The sequence below is a fragment of the Microplitis demolitor genome, chromosome 4 (genome assembly GCF_026212275.2).
Source record: "Microplitis demolitor isolate Queensland-Clemson2020A chromosome 4, iyMicDemo2.1a, whole genome shotgun sequence".
Lineage (NCBI taxonomy): Eukaryota > Metazoa > Arthropoda > Insecta > Hymenoptera > Braconidae > Microplitis > Microplitis demolitor.
The window spans coordinates 19,098,441-19,115,536 of NC_068548.1; the positions used below are offsets into that span (position 1 = coordinate 19,098,441).

Consider the following 17,096-nt stretch of genomic DNA (forward strand, 5'->3'; position numbering starts at 1 on the left):
ATAATAATTTTATAAATATAATTAAATGTAGATATATTTATTTACTTTTATTATTCACTCAGTCAGTTTGTATATACACAATTACTCTTAAAATATTTTTGACATGTCTTTGTAAATACATGATAAATATATAATAATAATAATAATAATATAGTTTCTTTGTGATATTTTAATTATCAAATAAAGGTGCTGATTTATATTTACATCATATCTTTGGCTTTATTAACCCGTTTAAATAATTATACAGTCAGACCTCGTTATAAGACTACGCATTATAAGACTCTTCCCTTCAATTTGTTAAAATTCGCTCGGAACGCTTTCCCCATCAACTCTATGAAAATTTTGCGCCGAAATCTCACTATAAGACTAACAAACAATACAACTAAAATCGAGGTCAAATGTACATACATATAAATTGTAAATTAAGTAATTTACTTTCATAAAGAATACTTAAAAATGTAAATAAATAAAAATAAAACAAGAGAAGAGAATGACAAAATTCTGTTTATTTATAAATATATATAATAGAGTAGAGTTGAAACGAATTCCTAAATAAACCGTAAAACGGCAGTCTTATAGCGAGGCTCGCACGTAAAAACTGTTAAGTTATGATAGTGGGGGAACCTCAATTCTAAAAACTTTTTCTCCTCTAGTCTCGAACTAGTCTTATAACGAGGCCCGACTGTATTTTAAAACGAATGAATAAAATTATTAATTTTTTTCAAATAATTTATTGACTTAAATATTATTATTATTTCAATAAAAAAAATATTTAAACTAAATTAATTAGCTAGTATTTATTGCTACAAATAAATAATTTAATAATACTTAATTTAATGGCTGAGTAGAGTTTGAGTATAAAAAATTATATTTATAATAATTATATTATTTTTCAAAGGATTTTAATTATCATAGATAATCATCCGGAAGCTCTGATTTTCTTACTACAGGATTCATAGCCATGGAAACTGTTGACACCATAGTCTTGCTGTAATCCTTGGAATAATCTAAAAATAAAATATTTTAATTAATTTATTAATTAAATTTAATATTAAAAAAATATATAGTCAATAATTATAAAATAAATGATATTTTATACCAGTGAAAAATTAGTTAAGTGAAAAATGACGTAAAATTATTATTAAGGGCTCATTATTAATAAACTTGTTATTCTTAATTTAACATGTTAATAACTAATTAAAAAAAAATCATTATAATTATAAGCTTGTAGCTGTCAGCAATGCGTTAATTGTTAAACCCGGCGTAATTAATTATTTTTAGCGGCAAAAAAAAGAAAATAATAATGATAATTATTATCTATATTATTTTCATAAAAATAACTCAGCATTATATTTCGGCTCGTAAATTATGTGTCAATTAGTACCTAGCTCATTCTCCATTTAAAAACATGCTACAGTAGATCCGCGTTAGTAGAAAAGAGTAACTGAGCTATTTATCTAGCTCGCATCTGGCAGTCCTGAAAAACAGGTCGTGAGAATCAACGATATTAATCTTTGTATCATGTGAATATTCAATACGGCTATTTTATATTCTATTATTTTTATATATAGACCGAAATATTTATAAAAATATTTTTTTTTTTATAAATTTCATGGTCACTTGATTGTAATAATTTGAAAATAATTTTATTGAATTTAATTTTCGTAGCATTTTTTAATTAGAACCATGCCAGGCCCAGTCTTAGAAACCAACATTTTTGCCCTTGACTTACGACACAAATGAGCCGTGCTTTCGATCAGAGCTTGGTGACCGTTACGATGTGGTTACCTTGGCCATAATTATTTTGTCCTGGATTGCTGCTCCCGTGGGGTGTTAGACTCGCTCTAATTTTTGAACAGCTTATTACACCTGCGTACGCTTGTCTGTATTGTTTGTTCATTATCACGTAGATTATTGGATTGACACATGATGCAAAGTATAACAATAAATATCCCATAACGTGGAGGCCTAAGTCAAATAATAAATAATTAATTAATTAATTTTAATTGACCGTACACTGTAAAAAATTAGCAGAGTGAAACTCTGGGTCGGAGTGATATTCACTCCTAAAAAGAGTTTATTTTAAAACTAACACTCCGACTACAGAGTGATTTTTTTAAAACTCCAGAACTCCGAGTGACGGATTTTATTAAAATCCGAATTTACTCTCAATTTTTTACAGTGTATGGAAAATTTAGAATAATTATTTACCTGGATATCTAACTTCTGGATCGGTTACTTTAACGATAGTGATTGGTAAATAACAAGCAACGAAGCTCAGAAAAATAGCTAATACCATTTTTGTTATCCTCCATTCGCTTCGCTTTTGCTTTATCTCCCTCGTGTCACGTCCTGGGGTATGAGGCGACTTAATCGTCGGACTCGCATGCTTACGCATTCTTGATTCCGAACTAAACAGTTTATAAATTATTTATTGTTGTTTTTAAATATATATTTTTTATCGGACAGAGTATATTATAACTGACAAACGAAAGTTCAGTTGATTAATTAAGGTCATATTTATTATTTATGACAAGTAATTTTTTTATTTAAATTGATATTAACGGAACCGCTGTCGTAGTTACTGTTAATTTTAAACACAATCCCGATGTGGTTTTTAGATCTTTAGACATTTATTTTAAAAACCAAAAAAAATAGTTATCAATTTTTTTTTTAAATAAAGCAAAAAGTATGAAAAATATGTGTCGTCTGTAACTTATTCAAAATCACAGATTTGAATAAAAAAATATTTATCATTTTTTTTTATTTTCCGATTCTCATAAAAAATGTTTACAATAAAAATCCTGATTCGTAATGAGACAACAGACGTCAAAAATTTCTGACGAATTTTTCAAAACCGCGAACACGTTTTTATTTATTTCAAAGTAAACGATAAACCGGAAGGAAATACGAGTATGATTCTCTGAATTTATGACCTAATCTTACAATCATAATGGAAAAATCTAAGATATGGGAGAGAAAAAAAATTTTTTCATTTACATATGCTTAGTTACAGTCTGTAGAAAAAGTTGGGGCAAATTGATCAATCTGGAAAGTGGGAGCAATTTAAGACAGTAAAAAATACTTTTTTTTTTTTTTTTTAAATATTTGCTATCTAAATTATTTTATTGAATACTAGAAAAAATTACTGAGGTAAAATGAGCCACAGTTGAAATTTAAAAAAAATAAAAATACAATAATGGCCCATTTTACCTCAGATTCAGCTTTGTTGATTTAAATGACAAACATTAAAAAACAAAATTGTAGGTGGTAACATTGCCTTGACTGACCAACTTGCCCCATATTTTTTTACAAATTGTAATTGAGCACTTTTGAAAAAGTAGCAAAATTTCTTTTTTTGTATAAAACATGGTCTAATTTGACCCAGTCGGTTGGTCAATTTAAAATTTAAAAACTTTAGCAATAATCGAAACAATTAAACTAAAATAAATTATTATCAAAACTAATAATGAACAATTACCTGTGAACAACCCAAAATATTTTGGCATAGCATCCAACAATAACAATACAAGGTATTATAAATCCAGTAACAAAGAGAAATGTTTTCGAACTTCGACCTTTTGAATCTTTAATTATTGAACATGTTTCCAAATTTGAATCGTAATCAAATTTTCCTATTTGTTTATAAAAAAAAAAAAAAAAAATATTGAGACAATTAATTTTATTAAATTATTTTTTCAATTAATAAGAAATAGTGTCAAATTACCCCAAGCACCGATCAAAGTGGGAACTTGCATTCCATAAGAAAATATATAACAGAAAGCAATCATAATAGCAATCCAATGCTTTTTATAGACTCTACTATAAAGACTATGATGTGTTATCATGATATATCGATTAACTGTTATTGCGGCAACACAAAGTAGACTGACGCCGACATTTCCGTATCTCAAAAAAGGCACTAGCACACATAAAAATCTTACATCAGTCCAGCCACTGTTGACAAATCGTATCGAGTCGAAGGGTAATACTAGGACACAAAATATAAAATCTGCTACACAGAGACTGAAACAATACCATTTATTTATTAAAATTTATTTTTTATTCCTTGTAAGGTTTCAAGTGAATAAGTAAACTATAAGGACAAATTCTTAACTAACAATTTTATTTATAATAAATATTCACTATTGAAAATCATCAGTTGCTATAAATTGAAAATTGGTGTTTGCAGTATTCTCATGAAGTTTAAAAGGCCAAATAATTTTTATTATATCTAATTGAATCAACTGGTTGTAATTCTGAAGAGATTAATTTAATATTGGACTGAATGTCGGTGTATAAGTATATCTTTACAATTTTTATTGACAAACAGAAGACAAGTTAGACATACTTTTACTATTTTTTTTTTTTTTATTGAATAGGTCAATAGACTAATTTATTTATTTTTAGAATTTATTCGTACAATTGTAAATTGTAATTACAAACCTGATGATAAATGCGGCAGCAACATTGCGCACTTTTGGATATTTACATAATGCAATTATAGTTAAAAGGTTTCCAATTAAACCTGTTATCATTATTAAAATAGCTGCTACTGCTGCGAAAGTTCTTAGTGGCTTTGGAAATCTAAAAATAAAAAAGTGACGGTAAAATTTTTTCAATTATGAATTTTAATAATATTAAGGAAATTGATAATTTTTACTCAGAACAAATTTTTTTATTAGAAAAATTGGTTTTATAAAAATCCTAGACATTGACAGGATATCAATTATTGACACTTTATTTAAGTTTTTTTTTACTCGACTCTTTTAAAAGTTTTATAAATATTTTAATACAATTTTTAGAATAAATAGAGTTTTGGAAATCGATTTATAGTTCATAGTACAAAAAATTGGGTAAAAGAATTAAATTGGATCACGTCAGTGTAAAGAACAAGTTACACAGAAATTATATAGAATGTCAGCAATTGGTACACTCGAGTTCAGAAAATTAATCTTTTATTGATATTAAATATGTTCCTGAAGATGGACATGTTTTTCGTGGAACGAAAATAGAAAAACGAAATAAAAAGTAAAAAATCTACTGGATCTAGATTTTTGAAATGTTTCGCATAGGTATTAGTATGCCAGCCAAAACTTACAGCCACCCTCGATTACCTTTTACGTCATCTTTAAACAGTAAAGTTACATGAATTTTTTTCATTTTCCTTGCGCCAAAAACGTTCCGATCTTCAGGTACATTTAAATAAAACAAATTATAATGTCTTACATATTTTTTCTAATCTCAACCATTAGGATTTTTGGCAAAAATTATTTTGGATAAAAAATTTACAATTATTTTCACGGCATCAAATATATTAATGATATTTACTCAAGTGAAGCGATACATTTTTTCTTATGTTGATAAATTTTTGAGACAAGAATACACAGTAAAAAAGCATTCGTCAAAGTGTAAAAAAAAACGAGTGTCAAAAATTCAAGCATTGAATTTTCAACATTTTTGAGTGTAAATTCAACACACTGTTATTATCATTTTTGACCCGTTTTAATCGATTGATCTTTTAACACTCAAAATTGTTATTTTATTCAGAAGTATTAACAGTTTTTAAATATTACTCCTAAATCAACGTGCAATAGATTTCAAAAATACTCTTGACTATACAAAAGAATTTTTGGAAAATTTTTACTATTAGCATATACATGAGTATTGAGTATATATGATGAATTCTTTTTTACTGTGTATATTTTTTTTGATAATCATTAAGAAATACTTCATTGTAAAAATATAAAGTTTTCTTGATGCAAAAAATTTTTATTTTCTAATTATAATTATGGTAATTAAAAAATTAAAATAATAACAATAATAATGATAAAAAGTTTTTTAATTTATATTATGTAATAATAACTTTTGGATAACTTGCTACGGAAACATCATAGAGTAATTTAGGATAAAACTTGAGTCATTTCCTGTATAAAGGTGTTCTTGCGAAATTCTCCGAGAACTTGATATAATAAAATCTTGATAAATATTATCTCTTAACTTTGATTAAAGATTTATTATCATTTGGTCGTTCTTATTATTATTTATTTCATATGAAATATAATTATATGAAATGAAAATAAAATTCTTAAAACAATTTTTAGTTTATGATTTTGCAATTAATAGAAAAATAAATACTCTCTTGACTAAAGAATTTATTTATCTGAGTGTATTTATAGAATAATGTCTAATAAAAATTCTAATTAATGAACCTTGATATTTCTCCGTCAATGATTGTATGATTAGCTGCATTAATTTGTGGAAGCCAAGTCGCTACGGCTTCCATACTTAAAGGTGACTCGGTCCTCGTCATCTAAAATAAAAATAAAAAATCCATTATTTAAATCACGTGAAGCCTTTTTTTTTTTTTTACTTTTTAACTAAAAATAAATTTTGACGTCATGAAGTATAAGATTCATAGAAATTAAATAATTACGGATGAGATAAAAATTGAGGATGTGGCTGCGATAAATTTATTAATTTCTATAAAAAAAAAAAAAAAAAAAAAAAAAAAAAAAAAAAAAAAAAAAAAATTACTACAAGATTTTTCAATTAAATAATTTATTAATAAAAAATTATTGAAGAAGATAATAGATGAGTTTGAAAAAAAAAGTTGATAGTGTTATAAAAACATTGATGACAGTAATATTTTTATCTTTCAACACATGGATTGACAAAAACGGATGTGCCAAATGAACTGAATAAATTTGATGAAGAAAAAAATAGTGTTATGATACACGATGAGTAACTGAAGGAATAGCGAAAAAGGAAAGACAGCTGTTGTATTGCACCCTTGACGTCATATTAAATTTAGTATATAAAGATATAGTTGTGTGATATGAGTCACTATTAATGGATAAGAAAAATAAAAGTATTGAGGTGTAGATGATTGTCAACTTTATAATTTCATATCTACTCTTACGTTAACGTTACATTACTCATTCCAACTGGTCGTATAGATTAAATTATCATAAATATCAATATACAATATATGTATTTACATTTGGTGGCATTAAATATAATACATGTTTTTATAACCGTGTTGGTAATACATGTGTATAATACGACAGTAAGTAAAAAAAATGTAGATATGACTTCTTGAATTTGAATACTCATTTATAGTTATCATATACTATTATCTGTTGTTGGAATAAATGAATATATAGAATAGAGGGGAGCAAAACGGGGTATCCCCAAAATTTTATAAAAAAATTTTTTAAACATTTCAAAATCACTTTTGTAAATATAATTGAGCATTATTATGAATTTTTTTCACCATTTTTGAAAAATTTTGTTTTTGTAAAAACATAGTATGAAATCAATTTGATTTTTTTTTCTTATCAATTTACAATAAACGAATACCCGGTGTCAAATTACTTCAGATGTATTTTAATAATCAGCTTGAAAATATTTACAATTTTGAAAATTTAATTTTTTAATCTATTACTTTGAACAATATATAATTGCTTTTTTAAAAATATCGTTTTTTGGAATTGAAACTAACTTAGATCTTTTACTTTCGAGTTAATGATAAACAGTGATTAGCAAATAAAAAATTAACAATTTAAAGTAAGTAGTTAAACATTTTCAAAAATCGAAAGTGTCAGTCGAAAAATTTTAATGATTTGTTTTATGATAAAAACTTAAAATTTTTTTTTTCTTACTTTGCATCTATAATTACTTGAAATGTAATTTTTCTTCATGTAAATTACTTACAAGAAAATTTAATTTAATCAACTTTGCTTAATATCCAGAATTTTTTTTTACCTTTTTCAGAAAGTTTCCAATTGCCCGCAAAAAATAATTTTTTTTTTTTTTAACGGCAGGTGAAAATGCTTTTCTATTTACTTTGAATATCATTAAAAAAAAAAAGATTGAATGTACTTGAGTCCCCGAAAACTTGCTATTATCTTAAGTACACCGTTTTGCCCCCACTCCTCTCGTACATATATATTAATTGATTCATTAAATAAATTAAATAAATTATGTTTATTAAATTTTACAGACTTTTTTATTTAACGAAAAAAAATTTTCAATTTTTTGTACAAAAATTTGAATAATAAACTTTTAATTGACATATTTACACAACTCGTGTAATAAAAATAAACATCTATAAATGAATTATTTATAAATTATTACAATACAGCAATAAAAATAAAAGACAAAAATTTTGAACAATAGAATTCTCTAAATTCTATAAACTGTTGACTTGGTTAAACAACAACGCCTACCCTTGTATTAAATACAAAAGCAGAAATTCAATCTGAACTACAAGTACTAAAACCTTAGCATTTAATTGAATCGCAGTCTCCCTCATCCTCAAATATAATATTACACACAAAGCCTAAATCCTGCATCTGACCATTCATACGAAGGATAAGAATTCAATGAGAAGCAAATAATACTAAACTATATAGCCATAGGGGTAGAAATAACCATAATAGCTTAATTCCTCAGGAAATCTACGCCTCAAATCACGATTTTCACACACGCACACATCATACGTTTACTATTAAAATAAAATGACATATTTATTGTATTATATTAAATCTCCCTGAACATACTAAAGATAAATTTTGTGATTTATAAATAATCAATAACTCTCTAAAAACGAATTAATAAAAACCACGTGACAGTCACTATTTGACAGTGAATAGTCACTTATTGCAAAAAATTATATTATTATTATTTGAAATTTTTTTTATCATGTGAAATTTGTGTTTTTGACAAGTTTTTGACAGGTATCTATCTGCTCGAAAGTGTTCCGAAAGTATCCGAATGTATCCGAAAGTGCATCGAAAGTGTTCTGAAAGACACTTCCCAGACACTTATAGGCGAGATGCCAGAAAACTGACAAATAACCAATTTCAAGTAGCAAAGTTTACAAGCATGAATATCATTGGACTTGTAAACTTTAGATGAACCTTCAGACCACCGTCCATCTTACGGCTTTACATAAGTGAAAAGTATTCCACTATTTGAATTAGTGACATACTTTGTACTAGTAAACAGTGAATAGTCACTATTTTCACTATTTCAAATTCAAGATAGTACTCATTATAAAATTTTTTAAATTAATTGAGTAATGCTAATAAATATTTTTTTTTTATTAATCTATTTATTTCGGGTTCCTATTTTTATAAAAATAATAAAACTAATTAAATTCAATAAAATAAAAAACCGACATCATTAAAGAACCAGACAATTGGATTTACTATATTTTAATTTAAAAAAAAAAGAAACTTTTTATCTTTTGTTTTTCGGTACTTTTTTTTATCTCTTAGCGGTTTAAATTATTCTTTTGAACTGATGGGGGTGCTGGATTTAGTAAACTAGGGTTAAACAGCCGTACATTAACCTCGATTGAGCTTAATTAAAGAAAATTAACAAACACCCAGTCCATATATTTATATATATTTATTCTCCTCGCTCTTGTAATTCTGGGTGTCTGGTACTGGTGTAAAAAAAAAGTCCGAGAACCCACTAGGTTTCCTATGTACATCAACACAATAAATTTACACTATACATTGAATGGATAAAACTAAACGTGGGAGAGCATGTTGTGTTTCTTTTTTTTACATTATCTATATAGCAAATTATAATCATTTTTTTTTAATTGCAATAAAATACACATTATAATTAATTTAATGCGCAGTAAAGCTGTAGTGTAATGATATTTAAAAACATTGTTTTTAATATTTTTATTAATTTATTAATTGATAAATGTGTTTTAGAATAAATTAAATAAAATGATGGTCACGTGATGAGGATAAAAAAATATTATATTAATTCACGCAAGTGTCTCTATGGAATTTCTGATGATACAGTGATGTCATTGAATCATTCTTGGGTTAATCATACACAGCCGAAGACGTATGACTCAAAACTTGACTCATGCAATCAAATGGAGTGAAAGTGCCTCAGGTGTATCGCGATTCCCTGACACACGTGTTGGTTCGTTTTATTACTACTATTATTATTACTATACACTACACACTATATTTGTCCGTGATTATTTTTCAGTACCGTTGCTCATTGTTTCCATTACTGAGAAATTTTCATTGTTATTACAAACCAAACTAATTAATGTATTTATTAAGTACCTCAACTTTTAATTGTTAAATTAACTTTGACATTCTGCTGTTTTATTTTATTGATTTTTTTTTTAATTGTCTTCAATCTCATATATTTATATAAATAGTAACAAATTTAGTTACTGTTATTGTTCATTTATTTATTTATTTATTTTCTCTGTTTTGAAAATAATAAATAAAATAAAAAATAAAATACTAACATGAAAAATAAAACACAGGTCATGGAATCAACTTCCGCATATTGTCTTGACGCGTTGGGTGACATCATTATTCTATGTACGTATTAAATTTATCTGGCATATTATATGATGTGAATTATTATCATCAATATATTTTAACCGTATATATTTATTATGGTAGTAAACACTATATATACTTTATATACTTATATATATATATGGAAAAAATTTCCAGGTGAGAACAATGAAAAAAATGTCCCCCAAAAAATGCTTTGTTCACGAATTACAATGAACACAACAATTGTAGAGACAAAATTGCTGAAAAATTTTTAATAGTTACATATATTTATTATATAAATTATGACATAATAAATGTGAAACCTTTGGAATATAGTGAGTGAGCATGAAAATTAGCGATGAAAACTCGCGGTTCAATGATCACCAATTGTACGTACATCGAGGTATGTTCTTTTCTTTTATCGTTAAATTAAATGGAACGAAACGTTATTATTTAGTACAATGGGCATCGGTGGGAGCGAAACAGATTGGTCGATAAAACCCATAAAAGGGAACTTTTAGTTTTATGGAGAATAGGGAGACTTTAAGTTACTCATATTTATTTAGGTCTACTTTCTCATATGACCGCTGTCTGAAATTGCTATTTTAATGCAATTTTTATTTTTTTGTATTCACTTTTTTTTATGATCCAGAAATTAACAATTTTCTCATTTTTCTCAAACAATTTAATTAAAAAAAAAAAAAAAAAAAAAAAAAAAACTAAAAACATGCGCATGTAGAAAATTTAATAAACTATAGGTGCAATTTTTAAAAAAATTATTTATCATTTTGAAAAAAGTCCAAAAATTATAAGACGTCGGCTAACTTCAGTCATTTTTGTTTCTAATTATGATCAGCAGAATTTTATCAATGGAAAATTCAAGAAAAATTAATTTTTTCTTCATTAAATATTTAAACCCTCCCATAAAACATTAAACAATTAATAATTTTCTAATTTGTTTTTGACAGTTTAATTAAAAAAAAAAATAAATAAATAAAAATTTGCACATTTAGAAAATTCATAAAACTACAGGTGCAATTTTTTAAAATATTTATTTTTTTAAAATTTATCATACGTAAAAAAATTCAAAAATTATTAGACGTCAGCTAGCTTCGGTATCATGAAAAATTAACATTTTGTCTTAATAATAATTCGAATTAAAATGAATAATTTTTTTTCTAATGGAATCATAAGTTGTCAACTTAATAAATAATTCCAATAATTGATAGTTTATCATAAAAATTTATCAAGAAAAGAAAACGGCTGGAAAATTAGTCAGATTAATGTATATAGATGATATTTTTTCTCATGATTTCTTCCGTCAATAATAGTCGAGAGCTTCTAGATGTAATACATCATTCGCACTTGTATTGTGTTGGTCAAGTAAATAACATTTGTGTACAAAAGTATATACATATGCACACATAACATGAGATAGTATAGCAGTCAAACTTCTATGAGCATGGACATGTTGATAAACGAGTCATGAAACGAGCAAAGGAATACGGAAAGAAATAGAATGAAAAATGAAGTGAGTAAAGAATAAAATAGTTTAAGTTGTCGATGCAAATCACGTGTAAACATAAATCTTTTATATTTTTTCAATGTCATTATTTTTATTAAATATTTTGCTAACTTACTTTTATAATTTTTTATTTTTAACTCCTTGTTAATTATTTAGCTAATCCACATTTTATTTTGAATTTGAATTTTTTTTAGTCTTGAAAAATAAAATTCATTTTATTTAAAAAAAAAAAAAAAAAAGTAATGGTAAATATTTTATAATACGCAGCTCCACTTGACTTTTATCGCGAAAAAAAGTTAATAAATACGATAAAAAAAAAAAATCTTATATTTCTTTTAAGAGCAAAAGCTACTTGTAAACACTTAAACTTGATCTTCAAGTGTCAATACACTTGAATTTTATCACAAACACACTTTGCAAAAAATTGTAAACTATTTTTTTTTTAATATATATATATATATATATATATATATAAAGTATTGATATAATCTGTAGTTGAATAGCAGTAATAGTTTTTTCAGTAAACTAAAAAATTTAAACTCGTAAACTTAAAGTTGTTTATAAACAACCGCGAAGATATTAATCCGCGGGTGTTCGTCGCAAGTGTCACAGTCCAACTGGTAGAGCAAGAGCAACAGCAAGGCATTTTCATTCTGTTCTGTTCTGTCAAACGAATAGTATAGAGCCAGTGTATTACGAGAGAGGCAATAAGAGGGGGAATACCGCGATGACAAACGCACCCACGAGGTCGTATCCTACTACATGTCCTTACCCTCCACTCGAAATTTTTTTCTACTTACCAACTCTTCTCATGTTTCGCTGAGTAGAATAAGGTAAATAATAACTTTAATAAAATGGTTAAATAAAAAAATACAAAGCCGATAAATTTTAGCTAAAATTTTTAAAAATCTATTATATTATAAATTTAAACTCCAGGTGTTTACTTTTATTTGTTAGATTTGTTGAAAAGAAAATCGTTTAGCGGTCGTTAAGTTTAAAAAAGTTTAAACTTGTCTCATATTTTGTTAGCACCTGGACTGCCAATTTTATATTCTGAGCTGCGTGATCACGAATTTATAAAGAAATATTTTTACAATTATCTATTATTATTTATTTATTTATTTTTTTTTTTCAGGTATCGTATTTGAAAAAAACGTGGCAATGAATTTAAACGGCGTCATTAACTGATAGATATTTTTAAAAAAAATAGAAAAATTACTAAGGAATAAAATAAATAATAAAATTTGAATATAAAGTATTTAAATTTTGAAGTTACTGTAAAATAATAATAATAATAATAAAATATGTCGATTAATCTTGAGTGTATACGTCAGTTAACAAAATGCAATTATTTTTAAAAAGGATGTAGGGGTATAGCTGTAAGCATCCACGACCCACATGGTCGCACCCAGGTTCCTCCGCACTTCCACTCACTTATATTACTCTTTTTGTCCCTATACCACACGTCCTCGGACCAATACTCTGATCTCTTCCTCTTGCTTGTACGGTTTATGTATACTTATATATTATAAGCGGTATGGTGTATGATAATAATAATATTGATAATACAATAGCTATGTAGAAACATGGATGTTGTGCGGATACTATTATACGGGTCTATGGTCTATGGTCTATGCTAACTAGATTCGATGTGTTTATATTTAGTTTATGTGTGTTGTATATGTCAACCACCGTTTGAGTAGCCGGTAGTGTCGACAAAAATCGTCGACGGTGTCCCCGGAGGCTGGTGTAATATGTGGTATTAAACACCAACGCACATCATAAAAAATATTAAGAGGGGAAAATAATATTTTATTATATGTTAAACTGATTTTTTTTTCAAGGCTCATTTATTACTACTTTTATTTTTGTTTTATTTATGTACATAAGACAGTTGAGCAGTGATTCAATCTAAATACACTAAACTAAAAAAATTTTATTCACTTAAAAATTTACTTTATTAATTGATGAAAAATATTTTTATCTCAAGAATTTATTATTATTTAATAAATTTTTTTTTGCATTGAAAATTGTCATATTTGACTAAAAATAATTTTTATATACTTTTATAAAACTTGGTAATTAGTAAAAAATAGTATAAACTCTAATCTTACATGAAATTGATTGAAAAACAAATTTTTGAGTCAAGATACTCAAAATTTTTTAATAATTTTTTTTTCTACTCAGTGTATTTTTTGTATTTTATAAACATGAAATTTATTTGAGTTAATTAACATTTTAGAAACTGAATGAATAACAGAAAATTAAGCTGACAATTCATCGAAACAATTTAATTAGATCTACATTTCAAGTTTGTCTTGGAGAAACAAATTTTCTAGTGTCATGAATAAACTTTTTTTTTGTTTTTGTTTTTCAATAAATTATGGAAATAATGTCCGTACGTTATAGAAACGGTTTCTACATATTATGGGAAATATTTCTATATTCTTATACCTCACTGTTGATAATTTTTTAGTGTATATTTGACGATTATCTTGCATAACCCTCATTTCAACTCAAAAATTGACATTAAGAAAGTTTGCTGCTTAATAGATAAAAAAAAAATCGTTTCTAGTTTCAATGTCACTTATAATCAAAATTTTTCTTGTCTTTATTAATCATACACCAAAAAAAGAACTTTAAAAATTAGTATTTGAAATTATAACCCGGAACCTGGGTGTCAATATAAAGAGAATTTTCACATTTCAAACGGTTAATTTTATATCTCGTGTCATAAATTTTTAATATTTAAGTTACGATTTTCAAAGTTCAAATACTAATTTTTCCTGCATAGACGATAAATTTGAACATTTATTCTGTAACCATTTATGTTTTAATCATAAATTAAAGGATTACTATTTAGAATGATAGTATTTATGGATTACTTTATCATTATATTTCTTTTCATTTCTTGATTTATACACTGAGAAAAAAAAAAACTTTTTTCAAGTATTTGTATGATTGTGTAGTACTGAGTAAACTATTTGTTTAATCTTAGTAAAGATATACTGCATCAAAGTTGAAAAAAGTTTTTTTTTCGCAGTGTATAAACCATTTTTTCGCGTACATTTCATAATGAAAAAAATTCATTTTAAAATAAGCGATTAAATGAAGTTTCTACATTAGACAGTTTTTCAATTACAGTTGGAAATTTGAATTTTTATCTAAAATCCCATAGAATTGCTATCAAGGGCTAAAGTTTTCACGTTATATAAAAAAGTTAAATGACGAATTTACGAAGAGTAGTATCGCTTACAAAACATAGAAAGCATAGACAAATTTAAAATTTTGAAAGTTAAAAATATCATAATAATAAAAAAAAAATCAACTCCTTGAAAAGTTAATAATTTTGTACTTTACATACATTTACAACATATTTGAAATAAGAAGGCTGAAAAAATATATTCTGTTAAATAAAAAATGGAAATAAATGATTTTTTTTTGTATTTTGAATAGCAAGTGAAATTCTCAGAAGCCTTTTAAAATTCTAAATGAGGGCTGTATTATGCGTAAAGATTTTTTTTCTTACCGTATACTAAAAGATTTTGAATAGCGAACATAAAAAAAATGCTGCTGTAAAAGGACAGTCTAGTAGCCATAAATTTTGATAATAATTTAAAACACCGAGTTTATTATTAAGTCATAACCATATCGTAAAATTTTCAGTTTTTGAACGGACAAGTTAATGTATAAATGGAAAATTTAAATCACCTAATTAATATCGTAGATTACCACAAATTTAAATTTAAATATTTAAAAAATTTTTTTGAGTCGGTCATCTTGCCTTCTTATAATATTAAAACTCATAAAAGAAACCATTGAAAACTTGTTTTAGATAAAATGTAATAAAAATTAATGATCGGTTTCCATATAGATAAAATTTTTAGATCAACCTTCTTTATGAAAATTATTAAATATCAAAGTTTTTATTAAACTTATATTTTAAGTTTAAGCTTATCAACTTAAATTTACGTTTTAATAAAATTTAATTGTTTTGATACTCCTATGCATTGACCTTTTTATCAAGTAAATGCTAATATCAATAAAAATATAGTGAGAATTGAGGGAAAAAGTAAAATAAAAAATGTCCAGTATAGTTTATACTCTGAAATTGGAGAGAATAATCTGTAAAAGGACACCGTCACCACGTGTTCCCCTATGTTTTCCCATGACGACTATAATATAAAACGTGTTGGGTCGATTATCAAAGTTTCAACATGTGTGTTACACCGTCTTTTCTACTCCTTTTAGTTTTTGTTTACGATATTTATGTGCTTTACTTTTTCTTTTTGCACTCTCTTGCTTTAAGTTTATTCTTGCATGCCTGTCTACACATGTGACCCTCATTTTTTTTGCTATAAACTCCAAATTATTCCTCTGTCTTCACTAAACTCAATGCTTATCTTCACCTTATTCAATTATTAACAGTCAATTAATTCGAATTTCAAATTTTTTTTTTTTCATTTTATTTATTTTTTATTGGCCATGGAATCTAGGCTCCTAGCGGCCATCACGAATACAATTAATTAATACAAAAAGTATATAGCATAAATATATAATCATACATAAAGATAAATATAAGAATACATAAAAGTAATTATACACTATCATTATCACAACATCATCATTCAAAAAATCATTAATATAACAATATTATCATTTACCAGACAATCATTCATTTGCATTCGACAGGTACTGATTAAAGCACGACCTCCGAAATTCCTTGAAAATACATTCATTAGTACAGTCGCCTGGTAGTTTGTTCCACGTCCTTATTGCACTAACAATGAACAACTTATCGTATTTAACACTATGACATTTAGGGAGTACTAGTAAGTCTTGTCTATCATTTTCAATAAATTATTTAAAATAATAATTTATTTATTTATGAATTAATAAAAACTTACTTTTTTATTAACGATCGAAAAATATTGAATTTAAGTCAATAAAAAAAATGAATAAGGTGTGTTACCTTTCTACAATTTATCGTAATTGTGCAAATATACTCTTATTGTTACCAACGAAGTGGTCAATTACGCTAGTATGTACATTTTGCGAGCACCAAAAATGTGAAAATTATTACCCGCCTTTTTTTCCATGTAAACTAGCAACTGCTGACGGTGATAAAAAATATATATAATGTAATGTAATGTAATAGAATTAAGAAACTCAAGTAAGTTTAGATAAAAGAACATTTTCTTTTTGGTATCATCATTTCATTAAATATTTTTTTAAATTTT

At 25.8% G+C, this 17,096-nt stretch overlaps 1 protein-coding gene across 4 annotated transcripts; it reads right to left on the minus strand.

Moving 5' to 3' along the window:
• Positions 1-32: 32 nt before the first annotated feature.
• On the minus strand, positions 33-12,075 carry LOC103568244 (G-protein coupled receptor moody). 4 transcript variants are annotated; one of them, XR_548856.2, is made up of 9 exons: positions 11,972-12,074; positions 6,213-6,313; positions 4,447-4,587; positions 3,728-4,026; positions 3,482-3,635; positions 2,212-2,411; positions 1,789-1,968; positions 1,385-1,477; positions 920-1,007 (listed from the first exon to the last, which is right to left on the minus strand). XR_548856.2 is itself a non-coding variant. In XM_008545017.2 (8 exons), exons 2-8 carry the CDS (start codon positions 6,311-6,313, stop codon positions 910-912), a joined length of 1,173 nt encoding a protein of 390 aa, XP_008543239.1. In that variant the 5' UTR covers positions 11,972-12,075; the 3' UTR covers positions 33-909. The 4 variants fall into 4 exon arrangements, 3 of the variants coding, with proteins under 3 accessions (XP_008543239.1, XP_008543241.1, XP_008543240.1); XM_008545017.2 differs by lacking the exon at positions 1,385-1,477 and having other exon boundaries at positions 33-1,007; positions 11,972-12,075; XM_008545019.2 differs by lacking the exon at positions 1,385-1,477 and having other exon boundaries at positions 917-1,007; positions 1,733-1,968; positions 11,972-12,075.
• Positions 12,076-17,096: the final 5,021 nt, after the last annotated feature.

What these genes read in the sequence shown, in the direction of transcription:
- LOC103568244 (XM_008545017.2), bottom strand. Translation starts at nt 6,313, where the DNA reads ATGACGAGGACCGAGTCACCTTTAAGTATGGAAGCCGTAGCGACTTGG. An exon ending in ATTGACGGAGAAATATCAAG is followed by an intron (nt 4,588 to 6,212) that starts GTTCATTAATTA and finishes TTTTATTTTTAG; the next exon opens with ATTTCCAAAGCCACTAAGAA. An exon ending in CACTTTGATCGGTGCTTGGG is followed by an intron (nt 3,636 to 3,727) that starts GTAATTTGACAC and finishes ATAAACAAATAG; the next exon opens with GAAAATTTGATTACGATTCA.